This window comes from Thalia democratica, chromosome 5 (assembly GCF_965202585.1).
Source record: "Thalia democratica chromosome 5, ktThaDemo2.hap1.1, whole genome shotgun sequence".
Classification (NCBI taxonomy): Eukaryota; Metazoa; Chordata; class Thaliacea; order Salpida; family Salpidae; genus Thalia; species Thalia democratica.
Genome location: NC_139169.1, coordinates 61,155,644 through 61,178,982, shown reverse-complemented (window position 1 = coordinate 61,178,982; position 23,339 = coordinate 61,155,644). Strand labels below are relative to the sequence as shown.

General features: G+C 26.0%; 2 protein-coding genes and 1 long non-coding RNA gene across 3 annotated transcripts; 2 read left to right on the top strand and 1 right to left on the bottom strand.

Moving 5' to 3' along the window:
* Window positions 1-2,478: 2,478 nt before the first annotated feature.
* On the top strand, window positions 2,479-3,477 carry LOC145835949 (uncharacterized). The gene is made up of 2 exons (XM_082943720.1): window positions 2,479-2,665; window positions 2,852-3,477. Exons 1-2 carry the CDS (start codon window positions 2,490-2,492, stop codon window positions 3,015-3,017), a joined length of 342 nt encoding a protein of 113 aa, XP_082799846.1. The 5' UTR covers window positions 2,479-2,489; the 3' UTR covers window positions 3,018-3,477.
* A 242-nt stretch (window positions 3,478-3,719) lies between these two features.
* On the top strand, window positions 3,720-10,490 carry LOC145835950 (uncharacterized). The gene is made up of 2 exons (XR_014369871.1): window positions 3,720-4,340; window positions 9,937-10,490. It is a non-coding gene; the product is annotated as an uncharacterized LOC145835950 (long non-coding RNA).
* Window positions 10,491-13,940: 3,450 nt separating this feature from the next.
* LOC145836704 (hydroxylysine kinase-like) lies at window positions 13,941-18,029 on the bottom strand. The gene is made up of 4 exons (XM_082944486.1): window positions 17,992-18,029; window positions 16,174-16,309; window positions 15,492-15,684; window positions 13,941-14,410 (listed from the first exon to the last, which is right to left on the bottom strand). The coding sequence occupies exons 1-4, from the start codon at window positions 18,027-18,029 to the stop codon at window positions 13,941-13,943; spliced, it is 837 nt and encodes a 278-aa protein (XP_082800612.1).
* Window positions 18,030-23,339: the final 5,310 nt, after the last annotated feature.

Genomic DNA, 23,339 nt, shown 5'->3' with positions numbered 1-23,339 from the left:
AAAATTTGGTAGTGTAGCAAAGTTTAACTTTTTATGCATGGCAAATCACATAAATATTCAGCAAAAAAAAAAGCTACCTACCTTTTACCACCATCATGCTCATTTAAATCTTTCTGAAAACAACTCCCATGTAAATTGTATGGGACCTTAAAAACCTTAAAAAGCAATCATCACAAAAACACATACTACGAGTTTTCAGACAATTTGAAAAAAGTTTCATTAAGGTATTTTTAGATTTTCTGTATTTTTTATCATTTATTGTTATTTTTAAACTTTTTTGAAGAAACTATAAAATTTCTCCAACAAACTTTCTTTGCATTGTCTTAAAAGGCGTAGAATGTGTTTTTGTGATGTTTGTTACATGTAAAAAAAAAATCAGCCAAAAACTTGAAGGTCAAAATTTTAAGATACCATACTTTTTACATAGAGGTTGTTTTCAAAATAATGTAAATAGCGTGACGGTGGTAAAAGGTAGGAAATTATTTTTTTTAGCTGTCTATTTATATTATTTTCCATTAACAAAAAATGAACTAAGCAAAATTCCAATGTCCGGGCAACAGATGACCCCTAGTGTACATGCTACAAAGAAATCCTATCAAAATGAACAAATATTTCTGGTTTATTCTAAATTTTTTTTGATAAAATGTTTACAACTAAAATAAATATAAAGTATGGTGTAATGTAAAATAATGTTAGTTGAAATGAATAACTTTTGTTAATAACGTGGTTTGTAAAAGAAAATAATTAAAAAAAACTTAGTTTTTTTTGTCTGTTTAACTTAGAATGAATACAACTACTTGGATCATTTAGTAAAGTTCAAAAGAATAAACACTATCAATAGCTATAACTGGCCATTTGTGTCATGCCTGCCTTTAAAAAATAATTTTTAAGTATACCACAACAAAATGTATTAAAATATGATGCTAGTTTTAAGTTACATTTATTTTAAAGTATAAAGTAATTTGAGAATGTTTTTATGGTTCATAACAAACTTAGATTATAACAGTTTCATGTTGTAAAAACAATTTTTTTGTAAAACTGTTTAAAAAGTTGTAGAAATAGTGTTGAATTTATAAAAATTGAAAAAGTTAAAACTAAAAAAATTGCTTAAACCTAAAGTTTTGAGAAATATGCTATGATTTATATTGACTGAAGTTTATATTTTTTGGAGTAGCATGTATCTCTGAATTTTTTGAAACGACCTATCAATACTATTTTTTTATGTATCTTTAATGTTATGTAAATAGGTACTCTAGCCAAATATTTCTTAGATTGAAGTTATTACAACTAGTTTTTGCTAAACACTAAGTAAATTATATTCAATTGAACTAGATAGTTTTGAAAGTTAAATAGGTTAGCTTAAAATATAATTGTAGGTTTTAGTCTAACAGAGTGTAATAACAGTGCATAAAATAATTAAATCAAAAATTATATTGTAGTGATCTGAAGTTTAACTCTAATTCAGATGTTGAACTTGTTTTAGCAGAAAAGAGTTTGATGTGCTTAAACATAACCACTAGGTCAAAACTCAATTTGGTATTTTTTTTTTACAATATTAGCACATTAATCTCTCATTTATATAAAAGTATATTTTTATGAATACCATTTTTTTGTTTGTCAACAAACATTTAGAAATTTTTCACATTTTTATTCGTAATATAAGTATTAATTATAAGATCTACAAGTTTTTTTGTGCATTGTGGATGCGGTTCTTTAGAAATTAAATTGTATTTGTACAAATTATTATGACGTAATTTGTTTTATATAATGATTTTAGATTTTGTGTTGATCATAAATCAGGTTTGCAACACGCTCTGGCTAGTTTTAAGTTTTTGAAAAATTCAGGTTAATACTTTGTTAAAACTTGTTGATTCAGTTTCCTACTTTCCTTCACCATTTTTTTGTTTATTTTAAAACTTTAGTATAAATTATTATGTTTTTTTTTACATTGCTTGAATACATCATTTAGGATATTATACAAAGGGTTAAATATATATTTACAATGATTGCATAAACAGTTATGGTTTAAAACTACAAGTTAGTGCTGTTAAATTGTTGTAGCTTGATTTATTCTAGTTTTTTGTATAATTGTAATCATATAAGTACTTAAATGTTTTTATTAACATTGTGCTTTAAAGCACTTTTACATGGCTGAGTGCTGTTGTATAAAGATAAAAAATATTCATGCAGGGTTACCACGCTCAAGATAGTCTGTATGCATACTTTTTAAGTCTTAAGCTAGTTTCTATGACTACAGTTATTTTTGTGACAATTTTCAGGTTCAGGATCAACATTTTCTTAAATATTTGTATTTTTGTTAAGTCTTGTAAAATTAAAATCCAAGTCAAGTAGTTTTTTTTTAAATTATTTATTCAAATATAAAATATTTCAAAATTGGAAACAAGTTTGCTTTTTTATAACATATAATTCTAAACTATTAATCAAAATTCATAAGTTTATATCTTTCTAACAGATCTGTTTTCTTTTTAATGTTATTCCTCATAAAGCAAAAGCTGTCCAACCCGCGTACAACAGTTGGTAACTTCAACAGTGCAAAAATGAAGATGCTCAAGCATGGAATTCCGGACGACTTTGAACTGGGCAAAATCGAAGACATTGTCAAGTTGAGCATAGATGTTGGAGCCACATACTTTGTCATAACCCGGTAATTGATAATCAGTTAAAATTATTGACTAGTTTTATACGCTTTAAGTTTAATTTTCAATCTTAAACACCCCGCACGAGACTTGCATGCAAAGATTTTATTATTATTTATTATTAAAAGCAATCAACCTTCATTAAAATTTTATCAAGTTTCTGTGCATTTTATTGAAATCAATAATTTTAACAGCAAAGACGAAAAAGTACCGGAGAAGTATTTGGTGGACAGACACTACGCCAACACCAAGTGGCCTCAGGAAGTGATCAGGTACTACCAAGATTTGATAAAGTGGGACTGTAGTAAAGACGAGGGTAAAAAAGAAGAGTGTGTTAAAGAGGAGTGCAAACAAGAATAATTTTTTTTGTGGAAATTAAAATGAACTGTGTTGTTGTATTAAGTTTCTTCTGGTTGATGTATTTTCGTTCAAATTCTTATATAAAACAAATTGTATTTTTCTTAATGGGTGAAAGTGGGTTATGATATAATACTGATTACAATTTGGTTTATATATTTTGATTTGTTCTGAGGATAGTATATATTTTTGTTTGTTTTTCATTTCGTTAGTATATGAGAGTTAGTAAACGTCTTTGTCTCTAAACTATATAGAATAAGAATCCTGAAAATTTTATACTAACATTCTCAATAAATTATTTTATTTTTGAAAATGCAGTCAAATTTTAGTTATATTTTAATGTTTTTGTACAGTAATTTAAAAAGTACATTTTGTTGAAAGTTTTTCATTAAAGAGATTAAATATAACTTATACAATATATTGATCATGAAATTTCTACCCATTCGTTTACTAAGTTTGTTTATTATGCATATTGTTTTGATCTGTTTTATTTTATTATTATAATTATTGCTAACTAGTTAAGGCAGCTGATTTTTGCAAAGTATTAACAACATTAATAATTATTAACTGAATAACTAATAATTTATTAATTAAAAACATCATTTTATCATTGTTTTTGTTTTGCCATAATAAGTCAACCTTGCCTAGAACTATACTCTAAAGTCTAATATAACACCAAATTTACTAATTTTTACCTTATATAAATTTCTTACGACTCAGTAGATTTCGCTTGCAAAGCACTAACAAATGTTTGATTTTAGTTGACAATGAGTACTATGTTTTATTTTTATTTAGGTAAATGATAGTTTTCTTAAAACAAATGTATAAAACACTAAGTTTTTTAGGTAAAACTAGGTGATTTAAACACAAGCTAAACAAAACTTGGTATGAAAGTGTGCTGAATATTTATGTTTCAATATTGATTATGATTTATTTTTACCGACAATGGCAAGAAAAATTTAAGTGTTACAAAAAGCTGCTTGAAATATCTTTTGTGCAAAGCATGGTTAAGATTATATGATTAAGAAATATATATTTAAAATGTGTTGAAATCCATTAAATACGTTTGACTCGACCCTTCACTTTTGTTACGTTTAGAAAAAATTAACTAAAAAAAAAGCAATACAAAAAAATGGTGTTCCAAAGAACTTTGAAGAAGGAGGAGAGCAACAAGGAGAACCTGGAGTGCTACCAGAAGGTGGAGCTGCACCAGGACGACTTCTTCGTGAAGCTGCACAAGGGCGGCAGGTTTCCCAGCAGCAGGAAGGTGAAGCGGGTGGAGAAGCTGGTCACGTACAGGGAGAAACTGTACTTTGTCGTTTCCTGGTGAGTTTTGTTCGTAAAAAGTTGAATATAGTAACTATTTATAAAAAATAATATCGTCAAATATTCGTTTGAATGTTTGAAAAGTTGTTCTGGAAATTTTTACTGTTCATTTGATAATAATTTTTAGCATCTTAAGAATTACTTTGTAGTTTCGTGGTCGGTTTTGTTTGACTAAGTTTTGCTAATAATTACCAACCATTTTTAAAGTTTTGAGATTTACAAGACTAGGCTAAACTTAGCTGTTTTGTGCTGCCTTCTGTTTGTTTTTATTGTATTATTCTTTAAGTTTTCGCTAATAAAAAGCAATTATTAACTTATCAGAATTTATAACTCAAGGGTAGGCAACGTTTAAAATAAACAACTTGCTTACAACAATCAGGTGAAAAAGTTGTTGGTAAAAATTGTTTTAAAAGGGTTGCACTGAAGAGTTGAAGTAACGTCTAAATACGCAAATTTCAGTTAAACATAAATGGTATTCGAGCAAAACCCTTCAAATCAATTTCGATACACGTCTTGTTACTAGATGAAAATATTTTAGAACTCAGATTATTTTTAGATTATTTCAGATTAGATTATTTTTATAAGGAGACTTTTTCAAGACAAAAGAATAAAGTAAAACTTTGTTACTATGACATTTTCATATTTTTTATTTTTTTAAGCTACAATTTTTAGCTATGCTATTAATAGAAAAGGGTTCGTAAATTAAACTAGTTTTTTTATAAAGTTCAGTTGTTTAAGAAAAAAAAAATCAAATTAAAAAAAACGTTTGTCATAATGTATAAAACAAAAGCTATAACAAACAAGATGTTTTAATGGGGTATAAGGCATACTAAATACTTTACTAAAGTTGTACTAATTGATGTATTATGATTTTTTACTAAAATTTTTAGCACTTATAAACTTAAGAAATAATTTTTTAATGTTTCTATATGTCAGAGTTTAAGTAAAAGATAAGACAATACCAACTTAATCAGTTGTAAACTAGTTTTTAATATAGTTGAATTGAAAAATCATTAAAAGTAACATTTTTTAATGTATGTTGTAATCATTTGAGGTTTAGCTCTTTACTCCCTTTTTCTTTCCACACATATTTAATGGTATCCGTTAGTATATGATAATTCATTGTAAATATAAATCGTTTGTATGTTGTTAACATCTTTATTGTACATTGATCGACAAAAAATATGCTCAAAAAGTTTGGTCTAAAGACCTGGTGTACAAAAACCTTTCGGTTATCGAAATATAAAAATGTACTAGAAAATTGCATTGAATTAAAAAAACCTTTTTTTTTTTTGGAAATAAGTATACTTGGTTGGCTTAGTTTACCATCCAAACTCTAACAGTTTTGATCTCAAATGAAGAGATTTTAAAATGTTAAATTATTAATTAGTTCCATAAATGTTTTTTAGTTTTTTCTACTGATTTTAAGCTTAAATTCTTTTTGTATGGTATGAAACTAAAATTAAATAAATTACTTATACTAAGCTCTCAAGTAGTGATCTACCGGATCCAAGATCCGGTTCCTAATTTAAGAAAAATATTGGATTTGGATCTGACAGAATCCCAAATTTATAAAAAAATCCGCTCTAGCCGGATTCAGTTAGTTTTGAAAGACTTTGTTTTAACGATTAGCTTCTTTCTGTTTTATATATTTAGATTATTGTGTTATGAATATTTAATATAGATATAAAATTAGTTGAGCGAAATAGACTATAGGGTTGCCACACACTCAAGGTGTCATTTTAGCACGGTGGGTCAATTTCGCACGAAGCTTTATTTTTGCAAGAGTTAAAGATTTTCAATAACAGGGTTTATGAAACTTATTAGTTATTTGATGAAAAATAAATGATAATACTCTAAATTTGTAGGAATTTTATGCTTGAATTAAAACATTTGTTTTTGTCTTTTAGTTTTTAAGGAAAACTTGATGTTATATTTTTTAGTACTTTGTAGATGTTATAGTATTAAATATTTTAACACTTAATATCAAAACTAAAAATATTTAAGTGTGATACTTAATAATCATATGCATTTTAAACTAAATGAATAATACGATGAGGTAGTAATGATAATAACTAATCAATATGATAATATTTATTTTTTAACTATAAGAAAGCTGACATTTTCAAAAAAAAAAAAAAAAACTTAAGAATACAAAGTAGCTAAACTAAAAAAGAAAACAAAAGTCTGCTTTTAGAGACTTAACTTTTAGTGTACTAAAACTTAACTAAAACTAATCTTGTAATTAATATAAAATATATTTTAATTCTTTATACCATACAGTAGTATAATATATAATCATAACATTTTAAAGTTTTAATCTTTTTAGGCTAGAAAGTTGAGTTAATCAAAAAAAGCTTTTAAATATTAACCCTATTTAATTAAATAAAACCTTATAAATTTAATTAAATTGATTAAAAGACTTGAAAATGTTATGCTATATTTTTTGAACCAACTAATTTTTCTCAAGTATTTAATTTAGTTTCATTTACATAAACTTGTTTTAGATTAAATTTTACTTAGTTTTACATTTAAAATATTATAAAATACTCCTGGAATAAAGTCGTATCTTAAGTTTTAATTTTTTACGAACCTAATGCGTGTTTACTTTTAATTTTCATTTCAGTTTCTAAACACGTGTTTTATACATATTACAGAGTACTAAATATTTATAATTAAGACTTTAATATCGAAAACTTTTCAAATGAAGATTTAAAAAGGTTTGGTTTGTGCAAAGTAATGTTTATGCTAGATAGAACTTGTGCTTAGTCAATAGAAAAAATAAACTAGTCGGTCCAAGCAAAAATAGAAGAAAAAGAAATAGTTCAAAAATGACGCTTGATGTTAAACCGACGCCTTGCAAACGCGACGCTCCATCAAAAGTGACGCACCGTGCTAAAGTGACGCCGTGCTATTTTGACCGGCTTACGTTTTATTCACACGCTTCTATTTGTAATTAAAGATAACCTGTTTTCAGAAAATAACATATAAGTGTGTTAAATTAAAAGCCAAGTCCCGTCAAACTGTTGGCCACTTTAATCAATCTTCTATAGTGTGCAAGAAATTAAAAAAATACAGGTTACTTTAGGTTCATCAGTGTCAATGCAAAAATCCTTGATTCTTATGCAAGACGTTGAAACAAGGTTGAACTCAACCTACCTTATGCTGAAAAGACTAGAAAAATTAAAAACTAGTGTCCAGAATTACGTGGCTAACAACAAATTTAAACCCATAAATATTCTTACAGCTGATGAGTGGAAACTTGTAAGCCTCCTTAATGAACTGCTCGAACCTTTTTACATAGTGACGCAGCAGTGTAGTAAAAAAAAACACATTGCTGTCAAGTGTAATCCCGCATGCAGCAGTACTAAAAAAGTTTTTCAATCATAAAGCTAGTAGTCTACCAGGTCAAAATAGTTATACAACCTTGGCAAAAATATAGAAGTTGCTTTCGAAAGAAGATTTTATACTACTAATAACAGCACACAAATAAAACTTCATGATAACGACTTTTTTTTATCACAACAGCTGTAAATCCACGGTATCGATTTGACTTTTTTCCTCCTAATCTCAAACAGAAGGTATAAAGGCTAAATCAGAAGTAAAAAATCATAGTTGTAGTGAGACTGGTCAAAAAGGTCAAGTTCCTCTAGTACCGTCTAATAAACCTAAAGCTCAACTACCTAAAAATGATCTTCCCAAATTTTTGTTGTTGTTTTATTCTACATTTAAATCGGAAACAAGTGCAAACACTCACAAAAGTGAGCAACTATATTCAGTTGACCAAGAGATTAAGACAGAATTTCTTTTTTTTGGCTGAATTTTTTTATCTGTTTTAGAAGTTAAAGAAGCTAAAGTGTAGTGTTAATGGAACTCAAGCAAGAAAACATACATACGTCTTGCTAGGTTTGCAAGAAGGTATCTTTCGGCTCCACCATCTAACTGTTTTTTCTGAAAAGTTATCTTCAGAAGCTTGTAACTTGACCGAGCAAAAGCGAAATCGATTGCTTCCAAAACTTGGCGTAAAACTTTGAAATATTCATAACAACTTGAAAAAACAAGAATAGGTTTCTTTTTATATTAATGGCGTTGATATGAGTAAATGTTATTTACTAGTTTACTTATTTTTATGTTTCTAAACATAAACAGTTGCTAAAGAAGTTATTTTTTATCTTATAGTTCGAACTTTTATAAATAAAAGTTTAATATAAAACTCAGGCCGTTATTTAAAAGCTGTTATTTAAAGCATTGTTACATTTAGTTTCTTTTACGTCATACAAGGTACAAAATTCAAGTTTAGTCGTATGAGTAGCTTGAAATTTAACATTTAAACTGAGACTTCATATAAGTAGATCAATTTATTTTTTTCTTACAACGCTCTTTTTCCTAGTGTTAAAGTGCAATATTTAGACAACAACATTTTTTAATAAAATGAATGAATTAAACAATTTTTACTAGTTAATGATATTATAGTCATTAAATTTTATAAGTTCTTCTCTATTGAAACTACATAAAAATTATAACATTTAAAAAAATAGATCCGGATCTGGCCGGATCCTAATTTGAAAATAAGATCTGGATCTAGCCGGATCTTAAATTAAAAAAAATGATCCGAATAATGATTTAAAAATATATTTATCCAGTAGATCACTACTCTCAAGATTTTGAACGCATTCTTATATAATTTTATCATTAACTAAAGTGTTTTAATGTAAAAGCTAATACAAAAGCTATTCTTTTATAATTCTCTTGAAATAAACTTAGGATGTTTTAAGAATTAATATATTGCTATATTTTATCACCTACTTAAGTGGTTCTGAATCTTTTCAAAATCTGCATAGTAAATAGTTATATACATTCATTTAATATTAAAAATTACTGTTACTATTAAAGTCTTACTATAAAAGTTAACTAAAAAGTTTTGAATATTAACGGTAATAAAAATTAAGATCTTTTTAAAAGTGCATTATAATAATTATATGTTTCTTAGAAACCGTACTTATAATTAATTGACTCACAACTAAGTTTTTTTTTAGTATTATATATGTTTTGTATACGTTTTTGTTATTCAAAAGAAAACTTTGCCAAGTATAAAAATTAGTTTTACAAAAAAATCGAGCAGTTATTCAAATAATGATGTAATTAGTCCTAAGTTAGTTTTATGATTTAAAAAAAAAAGTTTTTAGGTTTTCTATATCAGAGTTGCCACTCACTTAATCTACTCAAGCTTGTATGTTTTTTTTTTGAAAAAGTTAAGCCAGATTTTGTGACTTTTAATTTTTTTTTAATTGTGTTTTAACCAACTCATTTCGTAAATATTTCATTATTTTAAGATATTAAAGCTTCATTAACAGTATTTTTTCACTTACTTTTTTTTCTTAGAAACTCAGGCTAAATTAGACTAGGTTGATGTAACTAATTTTTGTTCATCTAGGCTGACTTTTTTGCCTGTTAACCAACTCTGTTATGTAAAACTGCTTTTTAAATTTCTCAAAAAAATATAATTTAGTTTAAAGTATTTTTAAAACAAGTATCGTACAACAAGTAATTATGATTCCAGATACAATTTAATAAACTTTTCTTAAATGTTATTCAGCAAAGAAGACAAGAAGAGCGCTTTCATCGTTCTTAGGGAGAACGCCAACAAGTGCTTCCCAGACAAAGTGATCAAGTTCTACGAGCAGCTCATTACCTTCAACTGAAATCCAATGATTTAATTGGAAGTTTCATTCAATTTTCTACACTAGTCAGATTTGTTTTATTTGGAAAAGGTTTTGATATCTAGTGTATTTAAAAGTAGGCTTTTTAAATGCTAGTTAATTGAATAAAAGCACACTGTTATTTTTGACCAAACTATTTTTACTTTTTTGTTATTTCATGATAATAACGCAACTTATTTGTATCATATGTTATAAGATTGTTGATAGTAAAATACTTAAAATAAAGCTGATGAAATTTTGAAATAATTCTTTTTGTTAGTTTAATTTGTCATTATGTAAGTCTTTATTTGTTTTGAATACAAGCCTTATTGATTTAGTATGTAAAAAAAGGATTCAAGTAAATTTTTATTGTTATTGCACAATATAAATGATAATAAACAGTATTCTTTAAGGTCGTTTTTGTTTAGAACTGTTTGAAATAAACTTTAATAATTTTGAAATATGTTAAATATTTTTAGTTTATAATAATAAAGTTGCTGACATTAATAAAAACTGCTTATAAGAATGTTAAAATTCATAGTGACTTTCTTTTAAAAATCTAAGCCTGTCTACACATAGGTAGAAGTGTTTAAAAAATTGATAAATTAGATATTAGACCTATTTCACATATGTACTTGGGATCAATAAAAAATTTTTGAAATTTTAATTGTCACTTACTAATGATTTATTTTTTCTAGAAAAACATAAGTAATTTAAAACTCTAAGTAACTACTTAGAATTTTATACAATAATACATAGTAACCTCACGTTCGGTACAAAAAAGGCTAATTTGATATTTTGAAAAACTCTAGTTAGTTTGGAATCTGAATCATAGCTCACTTTAAAATTGATTTTTTAAAGTGGCGGTTTTACTAAGTCCTTTTGTTATTAAAGTATTTTTACATATTTATGTTTCTTAACAGTATTTATTTTAGTTTTAGACTCAAATTGGTAAATTTTCCCATGCTAGATGTAACTCACACTAGTTTCTAGTCACTCAGGCTGTTTTTTTTTTTGCGTCAAAGATTATCCAACCATGTTAATAACACTGTATAAAATAAGTTCTTACTTAGAAAGCCATGAAGTTTGGCCAAAAAGTTGAGTGTGTTTTGAAATACTATTATTACAGGTAAGGTAAGATAAAACATGAAAAAATTTAATAATAGAAATGTTTTAAATACAATAGACAACTAACACTTTTATTTTTGAATGGATAATTTATTCTTTTAGTTTTTTTTGGGTTAAAAAACCGTAGAGAAACTATACTTTCTTAAAAAACTTTATCTTTTAATCAAAACTGGTGCATATATCTTTGAATGTTTTTTTCAAGCTAGTTATCCAAAACATAAGTTTTTAGTTCAAAGTAGGAGTTTTTGGTGTTCAATTGTTATTTTTATGCACATTGTTAGGAATACTATATAAGTCAAAGTATTAAAGCAATTATTATTACTTCTTAATTTATAAGCACTTTTTTTAATTTAATGAATAAGTACCTGTTTATGCGTTTACAAAAGGTAATTTCGATTTGAGTGTAATTTACCCATGCACTGAGCACTACAAATGCGTACTACGTAAATAACTTGGATATAGGATAACTTAATTTATAATATCAATACTATAATGTTCAAAGTACAGTATTTTGACTACTGTTATCTTTGCACTCAAAAAACAATTAATGGTAGAGTTAATAACTTTTTGGTAGATTATAATTTAATTAAAGTTAATAATTTTTTGTTATTGAAGTCAAAATAATAGCTTTTTTTAGAAACTTAAATGTACAGGTCATTTTTTTTATATATTTAGTAAAAAACATTGTTTGTAAGCTGAAACTAGACCCTTATCAAAATTGTTTAAGTTAGTCTTTTTAATTTAAGTTTCTACTTACTGACGCCGTATATGCAACAAGTTTTATCGGTATTGCAAATAAATCTACAGTTCAAGTTTGAGCCTGCAACGGATCTTTGAACCTTGCTTGTATTCTCGCACTCTTTTACCTGAGTTCAAATACAGCTACGCAGCAGGTTATTGTACTTAAAGGATCATAAACTAGGTAGTCAAAAGAAGTTTGAATAACGGTTAAATTAAAGTTGTATGGTACCAACTTTTGTCTTATATCTTGTATATAAATGTTGTTTCGAACATGAATTGTTGTTGATTCTTTAGTTTAGTGCTTGTTGATAAGTACAGTAACCGTACCTTAAAACCTTTTTAGACAAACCTAACCAATTAAATATAAGTACAAACAAAAATAAACATTTTTTAGTCAAGATTTTTAGTTTTCTAGACCGTTTGCAAGCTGGAAAGTTTTCTAAAAACTTTTCTTATAAGTAGAGTTTTTGTTTTCTAACTTTAGTTTTATGCAATAACTTTTCGTAGAATTATTTCTAAAACCTGTAATTTTAGACATATACAAACACTTAACTAGCTTGTAGTTTTTAAAAAATTTTAAATTAAGAAAATTTTAAAGTTTATTTTCAACAGGCAATGTTTTTTCTCTAGGAACAGGCATATAAAAAGTTGAAACAGTTAACTAGGGATCAGCAAAATGCAGCCCTCAAAGCCGAAAGATACGGTACGCGAGGTAATTTTCAGCTCAAAAAACACCCTTTAAGAAGAACAGCACTCAGATTTTTTTGCAAAAGATTAAATTTGGGCAGTAAATCTAATAGCAACTCATTGCTGTTTTACTGCTTACTTTATCACATTTTTTAGTTAAAGTAGTATTTTGTTGATGATTACTTCAAACATTTTAAAATAATTGCGGTCCAAGAAAGGCATTTTTTATACAGCGCGGCCAGCGAGCAAGTTTTTCTAGGAAAATTGGCCCGCGATTTAATATATGGCTGCTGACACCAAATATTAAACTCAGAAACCTTTTTTCTGCGGAATTTAAGGATCTAAAATAAATAAGTTTGTTTCTGTGCTACAAAAGGTTCTTTATTTGTACCAGTAAACCAAACGTCCTAAAAATACTCTTCAAGTAAAGCAAATTGTTTTTTGTGATGTTTATTTTAATTTAAATAATAATTTAAAAATTCATTGATTGTTAAATTGAATTTTGTTATTATCAAAGAATTTTTTTTCCAAAAACCATTAGTTTTAATCTTTTTTTAACATTTCAGATAAAGAATTTATATACAATAAGTTGAGAGCTGGTATTTTAGTTAATATGTTCGTGCTTAATTATTGATTTGTTGTTACTGTTACTTTAAAGCTTCGTTTAAAAGGCAATAAATTTTAACTATTTAATAAACTTACAGGTTTTACTTACTATATTTGCAATAAACTGTTGGTAAAGTTCTAAAATCAATACCAAGTTTTTTATTTAAGCATTTTATGCAAAAATTTTTTTTTTCTCCTGGACAAGACATTAAAATATATCCAAGTGGTGTGCGACCTGATTACCAAAAAACTTTTTGTGCACCAGTTTTTAGGACCACTTATTTTGATCGCCTTTTTTGTCGTTCAATAAAATTTATAAATAAATTTTGATAGTTTTTAGGTAAAATGAAACCTTTGATAATAATAAATAAAACTTTATATTTAACTGCTAGTTTGAAAATATCAGCTCCCCGGTGTGATGAGAATTTTTTAAGTCAAGTAAATACTTCAGGAAGTTTTTATACTTTTGAATTTGTAAAAATATTTACTTAAGTTGTTTAATTTTTAATCGATATTTATCTGAACCATTTTCTTTTGAAATAAGGTTTTAAATAATTAATTTACTTGCTTAATCAATTTTGTTGGAAAGAATAACCTTAAATTTTTTTGTAGGTTAACAAAGTTAATTAAAAGAATATACATATTGATACTTAACGTAATATTTTTAATTTATTTGTAGGAATGCAACTAAAAAAATATAAAATTTTTCGCAGAAAAAAGTCCAAGTTGTCACAATGTTTTATTTTAAAACTCCCAGAATCATATCTGATATCTTCTCCTTCCCCGCCTCGTGGTACTTCCTCAGCAAGGTTCCCATCATCCCGGAGTGAAAGTCCAGGATGTCGTTGTCCTCCGCCATCTGCTCGTCGCAGTCCTTTGACATGACGTAAGACACCGCGAACCTCGTCGCCACGGACGTCACAATGACGTCATACTCAACTTGTGAGAGCTGACGTTTCGCGACGTAACCGCGCACAAAGTGGCCGCCGAACCGCCACGGGTCTTGGTGGCCCTCCCTCGCCGCCTTGGCGATGACGTAGGCCACGGCGACGGTCAGCTCGAAGACGAAGTAGCCGTAGTGGCTGTCCTCGAAGTCGAAGGCGCCGAAGGATTTTATCAATAATTCGTCGGTGCAGTTTTCGTCGGTGACGTCAGTTGTTTGTGACGTCAAAAGGACGTTCAAATCGTTGAGGTCGCCGTGAATGACGCCTGAAAATCATTGTTCTTAAAAGTTTTGTTTTTAAATGTTTGGTTAGTTTTATTGCATACTTGAGTCTTACAAAATAAAAATAAGTCATGTCAGACTATTTACTACTTTGCAATGTTATTTAAAAATCTAAATTAGCTTTTAAATATTAAAATTATTTTACAAATATGAGGAATAAAAATTTACGTTTGCCATAATTACAAAAAAATATTTTAAAATTAAGATCAACTTTTTTGTCTTAAAATGGAACAAAACTACTGTTTTAAACTTAGGAGTAAATACTTACAAACATTTATGTCATAAATTACTTCAGTTTTAAGATTTGACATGCTACTTTAAAGTCTTGTATTAATAAGTCTACTTATTCAAAATCTGGCCGTCCTTGTAAAATACCAAGGCTTTATACATTATATTTTTTCGTTATTGTTAGTTTAACATCAACAGTAGTTAAGGTTTTAATATAAGGACTCTAATGGTATTTTATATTAAGACAACCTAGTGATAAACTATTTAATCAAAAATTGATGTTAATCACTACTTAAATTTATAAAAGAAAGGGATACTAAAAATAAACTTAACTTAATTTTTAAATACAGTTGAGTTCACAACTTTTGTTTACTTCTATTCAGCATTAATGCTTAAAAGCAAAATGCTCTATTGATAATTTAAACACTGCGTTAACAAAAGATTTTTCAAGGAAATGTTTAAATTTGAACTTTTAATTGAAATTTATTAGTTGAATAATGAACAGTTTAAAAGTTTATAGTCAAGTTACACTTCTGTCAAATTAATTAGGAAAGAAGAAAAAACGACAAATATCAAAATAGTTAACATATACTGTTTAAATGTTAACATAAATTTTACTCTCTTTGAACTACAAGGGAAAAAAAAATACATAAAGTAGTAACAAATAGTCGACTTTGCAAACTTCTATGATTATCTACTAAATATTCTAGTTTTCAGTTTAAAAAACAAACTTTAATATCATTGGCAATAAACAACTAGTTGATTAAATAAAAAAATATATATTTCTGATAGAAAAAGTGTTGATATTCAAAAATTAAATACAAATAAATATTTCACCTCTTTCAAGCTTGTGCAGATTTGAAATTACGTTTTCTTCAAAATCTTTCAACACGTGGTCGATTATTTTTCTTTCTTGCGGATCTTTCACTAAATGAGTCAGAGATTTAATCATCAGTGAGTTCTGGGTGAACCAAACAGAGTTAGCGCTCAACCCAAACGACTCGCTTTTCAATTCCCGTAACAAATCAAACTTTTGTTAGTACTGTAAAAATAACCACAAGCATTTTAACAAGCACGTAACAAGCATTTTAGAAATAAAGTAAGATGATAAGCTATTTTGAAAACATTTTCACTAGTACGTAAAAGTATAAACAAAAGTAAAACTATTTATAGTTTAAAGTAATTAAATGCTACAATTGATAAAAATTCTACTATGCTCATGCATAGTATAGTCGTATATAATATAAATGTTCCTACTATTTATTTTGCTGTACGTGTGTTATACTTTTGAAAAAATATCAAGTTATATCATTCTCCTTAGCAATAGATTGAGATCTTTAATTCCTATCTTTAAAAACAAAAGTATTATAAATCATAATTACAACTATTATTAATGCTGCTTTATTTGTAATTAATGTAAATATTTAACCCATACACTACTGTACATTGTTAAACATGTAGATGGTTTTTAACACTTAAAACAAATATTATTGTTACAAATACTACACATAAAACAAACGCTTGTCTTGTTGTTCAAAAGAGCCGCGTATCTTCCGAAATTGTAACAAACATTTACAAAATTAGCTTTTTCAAGCACTTCGTTCCCCAGAATCTTTCCATCAACGTAAGTCAGAAGTTCATCGCTAAAGTGCTCACTAAGGTTTTCTTTTTTGATGTAGTTAAAGATTCCTACATGATAAAAGATAGATAATTTCTATTTTTATTTATAATTAAAGACAGTATATTTTCAATTAGCTAAATCTTACCCAAAGTGTTTTCAGAGCAGTTTTTGTTCTTTGTGATTTGTTGCGGAACTAAGAATTTGTTTTTACCGAGACATAAAAGTAGTTCGTGCATCAAATTGTCTGAAAATAGAAACATGCTTTTAAAAAGATTTAATTATTAGTTTTTTAGTCATTTTTATAGCGTGTAATCTTTTATTTTTGAACTTTTAAAATAATGAATTTTGAGTATCTTTGGTTTTTAGCTGAAAAAAAAAGTTTTTGTGTTTTATACTTGAATTAAAAATGTGACAATTAATCGCGTTTTAAACTATTTACTTCTTTAAAAAATTTGTTAGCTCTGCTATAAAGTGTTTTTGATTTAGTATTTTTTAATAAACTTATTTTTTGAAGTTTGAAAGGTAATAATTGTTTTAGAATAATAGTTGTTTTAAATAAAAATTTCATTTTTCTTTAGAAGTAAAAATTTATGCTGATTTTTGGTTTGTTTAGAACTAAAATTTCTTTTTATTTGAATTAAATTTATTAAAAACATAAACCATAATAAAAAATCAAAACAATAGATAGATAAAATTTTTATACGCCTCTATATAAGCTCTATATAATTTTCATAATGATATATAATAAAAAACAATAGCTTTTAAATTAATTTTAAACTACATTGTAAAATAAAAAATATCAACTATAATGATTCAAAGTTTAGATAAATATCATTTACTTAAAAATTAAATGAAGTTTTTTCTTTTTATAGAAAATAAAAAAATTATTAACATTGAACGAAGTAAATATGAACAGTAAAATATTTTAGAATTTTTAAAGCTAGATTATTCATGAATTAAATAAAAATGTAGTATTAATTGTAATTGCACAGAAAACTGATTAACAATTAAAAGGTATAAAATTTTTTTGCTGGTTTAATTATAAAAGCTATGTCTATGTGTTAGACTACAGTTAAAAAGTAGTAATGTTTGCATAATGCAATAATTTATAAAAATTTAGCTTAATAAAATTGAAAGAGATATCTATTGATTTAATTGAAGAAAATAAAAGTATAAAAATGTTCTTAATGAGCTTTATTAACTAATAAGTGTTTTACCTCAAAACAGGGTTTAAAGATATAAAGCTACAAATTAAATAAAGATATAAATACAAATATTATCCAATACATTTTAGTGAGTTTTAAAATTTTAAAAATCTGTTTTGCAGTGAATTTTATTGCCTAACTAAGTTCATATAAACCATTACAAATATAAAATTTTCTAGAGCAAAATCAATCTGAAATTTAAAAAATAGGTAAAATATACGATACTATTTTTTACAAAAAAGTATTTAAGAATACTTTAAATCCTTATAAACATATAACGCTAATTTTAAACAAGCTTAAAATACTTTATAAAATTTAAAGAGTTTTTTAAGTTTAAAATAATTATGAAATATGCGTCAACTTCAAACAATTTATACCTCTTTCATTGTCTGGTTTTGAAAATTTTGCTTTATAAATGTATTTAGTGCTGTTTGTAGCTGAACAAAGAAGAAAATTAAACTTGTCTGCGCTCCCCCCTAATTTTTTTACACTTTTTACTTTCACTCCAAACCGAGCTTCAATGTCTTTTTTCACAAAGCTCCAATCCATTGTAATTAAATTATATATAATGTGTACAACTGTTTAAAAATATTATAAACTAATATAAAAGTTTAGCTCTATTTGATAGCAAAAAGATGTTATTTTTTTGGTATTGGCTTTTGGTTATGGTGCTCAGTTATTAATACTTAATATTCAACTCTATCTGTTTAAATATATTTTATGAAAAATAAAACTATAATAAATAGGATAAAACTAAACTCTTTATAAAAGATTATTTGTCTACAAAATAAAAATAAAGCTTGCTAGTTGTTTAAGTTTATTTAAAAACTTTTTACTTTCACTAACTGTTATTATGTCTAATTGTTGAATTTAAAAGATTAAATTTAAAGAAGTATAAAGAACTATATTTTAAAAGACTTTGTAGAAAGCATATAGAATATTAAATATAAACTTTTATGTAAGTGCCTAAATATTCTTAGCTAGAATGTTTTATAAACAAAATCTTTAGAAAAATTACTATATTCTAACTATAAATGCAAAGCAATATTTCGAACTTTGCAAACAATTAACGAAGCTAAGCAAACAGTTTGTTTAAACAGTACAATTTGCTAGTAGAATAGTAATTGTTTACTATTTTAAAATGCAAGTATCTATTAAGTCATTTTATGTTCATTAGTAGTTTTATGAAGTTTCTTCGTAAAATTAGTTTACTTTTTTTGTAGTACTTAAGGCTGTAAAAAACATTAAGTGCTTACATTGTAATATTAAGATAATTTGCTAAGCTTTAAGATCAAGTTACTAATTTATATTAAAAAATAATAATATTCGTACGCTATGAGTTTAAATTACCTAAGACTGAATTAAGTGGTAGTATATATTTACAAACTACTTTAAATTAAACTTTAATGCTTTTTAAAATTATTTAAACACTTGGTTTAAAAATCCAGTTAAACCTTGGTTATATATATTTTTTTTTATGTATACCCAATTCTAACAATATCTATTTATATTCTGTGTATTTATAAAATTAAAATATATGCTACTTAAATCTAGAATGTTTAGAAATGCACTGTTAAATTTTTGCAAGCAGATTTTTTTCAGCTAATCAATAACTCTGATTTTAAAGGTGTAATATATAGAAATTTATCAAAAAAAATTTAGCACATTTTATGTTTTGGTTAAATTAGAAACTTTTGTCTAATATAGTAGTATCTTAAATTAAACTACTTCAAAAAAGAAATATATTCTATGTCTGATATATAAATAAAAGGAAAAAAAAAGACATCACCTTAGTTTTATATAAAACAAATTTGTAATAAAAAAACATAAAAAATATTTTTTCGAAGACAATTGCTAAGAACTGTTAAAAACATACAAAAAAATGTTAAATTTAACAAGTAAAACTTTAATCTTGTTCTGTAAAAATATAAAACAATGATAACTAACTACGAAACATATCTAATTACAATAAAACGTGTTTAACTATTTTCTAAGTTTTGTACTAGTTAAGTAAAAAAAAGGTGCAGATTAATGAAAGCATTAATAACTTGCTAAACCATCTTTCAGTAGAAAAGTTGTTAATTTTAAATGCCATGAGTATAACAAACATATTATATTTGAGTTCGTTTGAAATTGACGACAACGTTTCTACACTTCATTGGTCATTTTTTAGCTTTATAAATACTAGAAACAGTTTGCTATAAAGTACTTCAAGTAATTCTCGTTAATTTTTTGCTGCATAAGGTTCAAGATTTGAATTTAACATGTTGGAGAGAAATATACTAATAATCAAATTTTATATCAGTTTGTACCACATTTTTTAGACAGTAAATAAATTTAATTATAAATCAAGTTTTGTAACGCTTTTAAATCTAAACTAAATTTATTGGACCTAGTGCACGACGAAGCTTTCGGTTATCGAAGTCGCACACCACGGATACCTTTTAACTTCTTGTTCAGGACTAGGTCCTACAACCAAATATTTTGAGCATCTTTTTTGTCGTTTAATAAACTATTAATAAAATGTATTGTAAACGAATTACAACAAAGAAATAAGATAAGGTTATCCATAAATAATTCTTGAGTATTTTCTAGTATGTCATTTATACTTTTCTTTATAAGACCAAATTTTTAACTTGAAGTAATTATTAAGTACTGAACTACTGATAGTTTTATATTAAACTTGAGTGTATTATGGCTCACCACTCTACTTTAAAGAACTCAAAGTTCAAGAGAAACTTTAAATTAAAGTAAATTCAGTTACAACCTAGGGGTAATTTAAGTAACATAGGGTTAAAAATTACGAGGAGGCAATTTCTAAATATTTTATTTCGGTTTACTTTGCTTAAATAATTCTTTACCGTAATGAAAGTAAATTGAATTCGATAAGGTTAATTAAAATACTATCGACGTGAGTGATCAGTTAACTAGGTTGTACGTGATCTCTTGTTAAATCGCCCTTTCAAATTATGTCGTTAAACTCTAAGGTTGTTCCTTATTCGTTCACAAACTTCATGAACATGTCTAAAAGGGTTACCAGGTCAATGGCCAGTAAGTGTGCCGCTGAGAACAGTGCTAACCTTTCATCTCTAGCCCCTGTACCAGAAAGTAACCTGGCGCCTCCTGCCGGTTATAATATACTTACGTTTGTTTGAAAAAAAAAATTGTTTAGTAAAATTCAACTAAACAAGAACGTTTGCGTAGCTTTTATACTGTTGCTTGTGATTCTAGAAAGATATGTAAGGTTTTAAAACAAACAGACATATTAAAACATGATAATAAAGGTAAATAAATTTAAAAAATACTTAGTTATATCATTACTTCATAGTTTTACAAAACAAAATGCACACTAAGAATAACTAAAAAATGCCTTAAATAAACACCTAAGTTATAGATAATTTAAAAGTTTTTCTTAATCTTCAAACTTGAGTAATATCAAAAAAAAAACTTTTATTTTTCAACTGCACTATGAAAATTTAGACTTTTATATGTTTCGAATAATATAAATAATAGTAAAAACTATAAGTTAATCGTTTTAATTTTTTAAACCAAGTATTAAATGTTTAATTATTGCAAAAATTTTATATTAATACATGGCAAAGTTTTTTAGTTTTATTGATTTTTTAAGCTAATAAATAACTCAATAACGTTTATTAATCGAATTCTTGATGAAGTTTGAACTTATTTTAACATTAACCATAAAATTACTTGTTCAATTAATTATGGAACTAGGTGAAAGTGAACTAAGTGAAGTTTTATGATAATAATTAAATTAGAACGACAAAAAACTTCAATTAAAAAAGTTTTGAAACAAATTTTAATATATTTTATGTAATGAAATGTTTTTGTCTTTAATTGCAGCATTTAGCTGATTACTATATGCTTTTTTTACAAGCTTTAAATAAGTATGAAGTAAAAGCGCTAAAGTACGTAAATGTTTTAGTTTGTCTCAATAAAATTTTATATTTTTCGGTTAATCACATGAAATAGAAACAATAACTGCTTACTTGTATTCGAAAGCTTTTTTTGTTTTCATAATCCAACTATATGAGCGCCGCAAAAAAGTAAAAAAGTAGTCATTCTGAAAACAAAAAAAACTAAAGCAATTAAAATAAAATCATGATCAATTTTAACACTTTTTTGTTATCCTTTTTAAGTTTTGCTATACAACAGACAAAAGTACATAAAAAAAACTGCTTTAGATAAAATTCTAAAGTCATAGTTTTTACGTTTATATTCGGTTTCGACAAAGTTATGACTTTGTTATGACGTCACAGTAGTTTGACGTAAAATTTTGTTTTGTAAGCCGTAATTATGGTGTAAAACTAGCTCAAAAAAAATTAGATAAACTTAAAAAGTAAACATTTTTTAAAACTAAGGTAAACAGCAGGGTTTCCCAAAGCGGGCCATGTGCAGTTAAGAAGCCACAGGGGGCCATGAGGTCATAGTTTGAAACTTACACAGGATATTCTGGAGTTGTTGATAAAGAGCAAAAGAAAAAGGTCTTAGGTGCTTTTAATGGTAGTTTTTTAAGTAATCTTCTTGAAGGAGGCCGTAGCTTTTTAATTTCTTTAAAGGGGGCCAAAAAAAAAGTTGGGAAAACCCTGGTCTATAGTTTAGTTTGTAAATATATTGTAACCATACTGTTCAATATTTAAGTAACCTACATCTGTAGGTTATAAACTTTAACTTTAATTTTTTACTTAGATATTCAGTAGTAATTTTTTTCTTTACCGAGCAAAGTAATTTTTTCTTTAAAAAATTAAAGTTTGTACATAAATTTTTCTATGTTTGTAGACTTTCTAATTTACTTGCCAAGCCTCATTAGGCATACCTTTTTTTATTTAATTAAATATTAGTTATATAGTTATTTGTTAAAACTAAAAAAGATTGCTCGATTTACTGAAATGTAAAGAGCTTATTTAAATAATAAAAGTGTAAAAGTTGGATATCTTGTTTACTACCAATTATACAATTAAAAGCTTAAATTTTCGAATGTGCAACATTTTAGTATTGTTTATATTTTCAATACTAAACAAGTTTTAAATAAAACTATAGGTAAGCTACATTGTTATGTGCAGTTTACTATTTTATTACTCTTGAAAAGGTCGTGATTTTTTTGCCACCGAAACCTGGTAGTAAACAAAATATCTAATTTGCACAATATTAATATTTAAATATGAGTAATAAAACTATTCTTAGTTTGGTGTTTAATGCCATATTTTTCAACTAACGTTGAAGCTAGAAAAGTATTATTATAGTTGCTGTATTTTTTTACATAAATTTATTTTATCTTAATTGTAATTTTAGTTCTAACTTTAGAGCTTTCGTAAAATTTAATATTCATTAGTTTGCTTACTTTACTTTTAAGTTTTTTATTTAGTCAAACCTTTTTTCTTTTTTCTTAAATTCACACTAGTTTTAATTTTTACTCTTTTTTTAGTATTCAGTAGTAATTTTTTTCTTAGCTAAGTGAAATAAGTTTTATTCTAAATAAAGTTGCAATTTGTACATAAAATTTTCTTTGTTTGTAGACTTTTCAATTTTCTTGCAAAATCTGATTAGGCATTTTTTTTTCTTAAGTTAATATTAGTAAAAAAATCACTTTTAGTTTGGTGTTTAATTCAATATTTTTTAGGTAACGTTGAAACTAAAAGAAATATTTTTGTAGTAGCTGTATTTTCGAATACAATATAAATTTTATTCTACTTTTAGTTTCAGTTTTAGTTTTAACTTTAGAGCCTATTTAAAAATTAATACTTAAAGGTAAGCTAACATTTTTGAGTCTTTTAAGTTGGTCATTTTTTTTTTTAATTAATCATTTGGCAACCCTGTATTATGACAACAAAGTATTTAAGT